This window comes from Seriola lalandi, unplaced genomic scaffold (assembly GCF_002814215.2).
Source record: "Seriola lalandi dorsalis isolate HSWRI2012SDOR001 ecotype SW California unplaced genomic scaffold, Sedor1 jcf7180002054690, whole genome shotgun sequence".
Classification (NCBI taxonomy): Eukaryota; Metazoa; Chordata; class Actinopteri; order Carangiformes; family Carangidae; genus Seriola; species Seriola lalandi.
Window position 1 is genome coordinate 630485 of NW_019525243.1, and position 1735 is coordinate 632219.

General features: G+C 40.5%; 1 protein-coding gene across 1 annotated transcript in view; it reads right to left on the reverse strand.

Moving 5' to 3' along the window:
• Window positions 1–6: 6 nt before the first annotated feature.
• LOC111667579 (ER lumen protein-retaining receptor 2) overlaps window positions 7–1735 on the reverse strand; it is a 6534-nt gene continuing 4805 nt past the window's right edge. The window contains exon 5 of the mRNA XM_023423321.2: window positions 7–346. Within this exon, the coding sequence (XP_023279089.1) occupies window positions 312–346 (35 nt within the window). The 3' untranslated portion in view covers window positions 7–311. The remainder of the gene's footprint in view (window positions 347–1735) is intronic.

Here is a 1735-nt window from a genome sequence, read left to right on the forward strand (position 1 = left end):
CATTTAAAAAAAAAAAAAAACAAAAAAAGAAAAAAAAAAGAGCCTTTTCTCCTAATTGAACAGCAATGAAAAGAAGTTTAAGGCAAGATGCTGAACACAGAAATCCAAAGGTTGATCTGGGATGATCTTTGTTCAGCTCTGGTGTTTGTTGGCATTTACCAGTTCCATCAGCAATCATCAAGAAGACTAGTGTTTTTCCCCATTAGTTGGCTCTCTGCCTCAGGCATCCTTTGCTATAGGTCACGAGATTTCATGATGTCATCTCCACACCCCCTGAGTCTGCTGGGAGTCGCCATCTCCTCCTGTATGTTTTACGCTGGCAGACTCAGCTTCTTGCCTTTCAACACTGAGGAATGAGAAAAAGTTAGACAGTCATGAAGCAGGAAGCAAAGAACCAGAGCCATTTTCAACTAAATACTCCTAGGAACCACAGAGCCCCAGGAACTAAACTAGAGACTAAAAGGCCCTTGTACACATTCCTATTAGTGTGTCCACCCCATCTGAGGAACCGTGAAGATTTAGCGAATTAGACCAATGACGACAGCATTTTCACACAGAGCAAATAACACAGAGTGGTGTTGTTCTTCGTAATTTGCTGTCATGTTTCACTGGATGCAATGGAGACACACAGAGGTGAAGAAGGAGGTCATTGACTTTGGAGACTGATGTGCAGCACTACTATCTTATATGACAGCCTATAGAGCGAGCATTTTGCAGTACATCCAAGTCAAGATTAATATGTGTTAAAGCGTAAAATTATTTTCTGAGTTCAGACGCTGACGTTGGCAAAGTACACAGACTCCCAAAGCTCAGGTGCCTACAAATCTGTTATCTCCCCTCTGTTCTACTTATTAGACAAGAGCAGCGTACAAAACATTAGTAGCTTGTCATATTTAGCTGGCTCTAACCGTCACCGGCAGCAGGTCAAATCAGGTGACAACTTCATGACGGCCAAAAATAAAACTTGGCTGTTGTAAGGTTATAGTCCTCTCTGCAGCCGGTGTTTGTAGTCTGCCAAAGATTGTTTGTGAGGGAAGACAAGAGAGTGATACATCTTCTCTCTAGTTAATCACATCATGTCAGTTTCCAGAGTTGTTTTCTCCTTGTTAACTTTTAGCTGTACTATATCAAACATTCAGGCTTTTAAACTTAATCATTTTGAATCAGGACCTTCAGTGTTTGGATGAATGTGCTCACATAAAATAATACGTGTCAGCTGTTGTTTCAATGTGTCGTACACAGTTAATCAACATTTAAATATAAGTATCAGATCAGACTGCTGGCAGATTAAAGATTCACATCGGGATCAGGGCCAAAAGAAAAACTTGATCGGGACATCCCTAATAACAAATGTCCTTTTCTCCTCCTAATCCTGATACGAGTGGCAACACTAATATAAATGAGGCTGAACACAAGAACGGTTCCTGGTCAATAACAAAGTGCTACTCAACCAATGGACGTTTTGGCTGCAATGAGGTACAAAATTTAAACTGTTTATTCTGGTGGAAATGTATGTAAGGTTCCTGCATTCCTAAAAACGTGCCTCTGTTTTAAGGAACAGGCTACAAGCAACTACAATGGCAACTAGATGCTGGCTCCAAGAAAATTACCGTATTGAAATAACTGGCTCTGGTATCTGACAAACATGGTTAAATCTGGTCAAACCAAATTCAAGTTTGAAAACATCTCTTCAGAACCCTGCAGTATGGGTCATTTTCCATACACACTTGTGTTT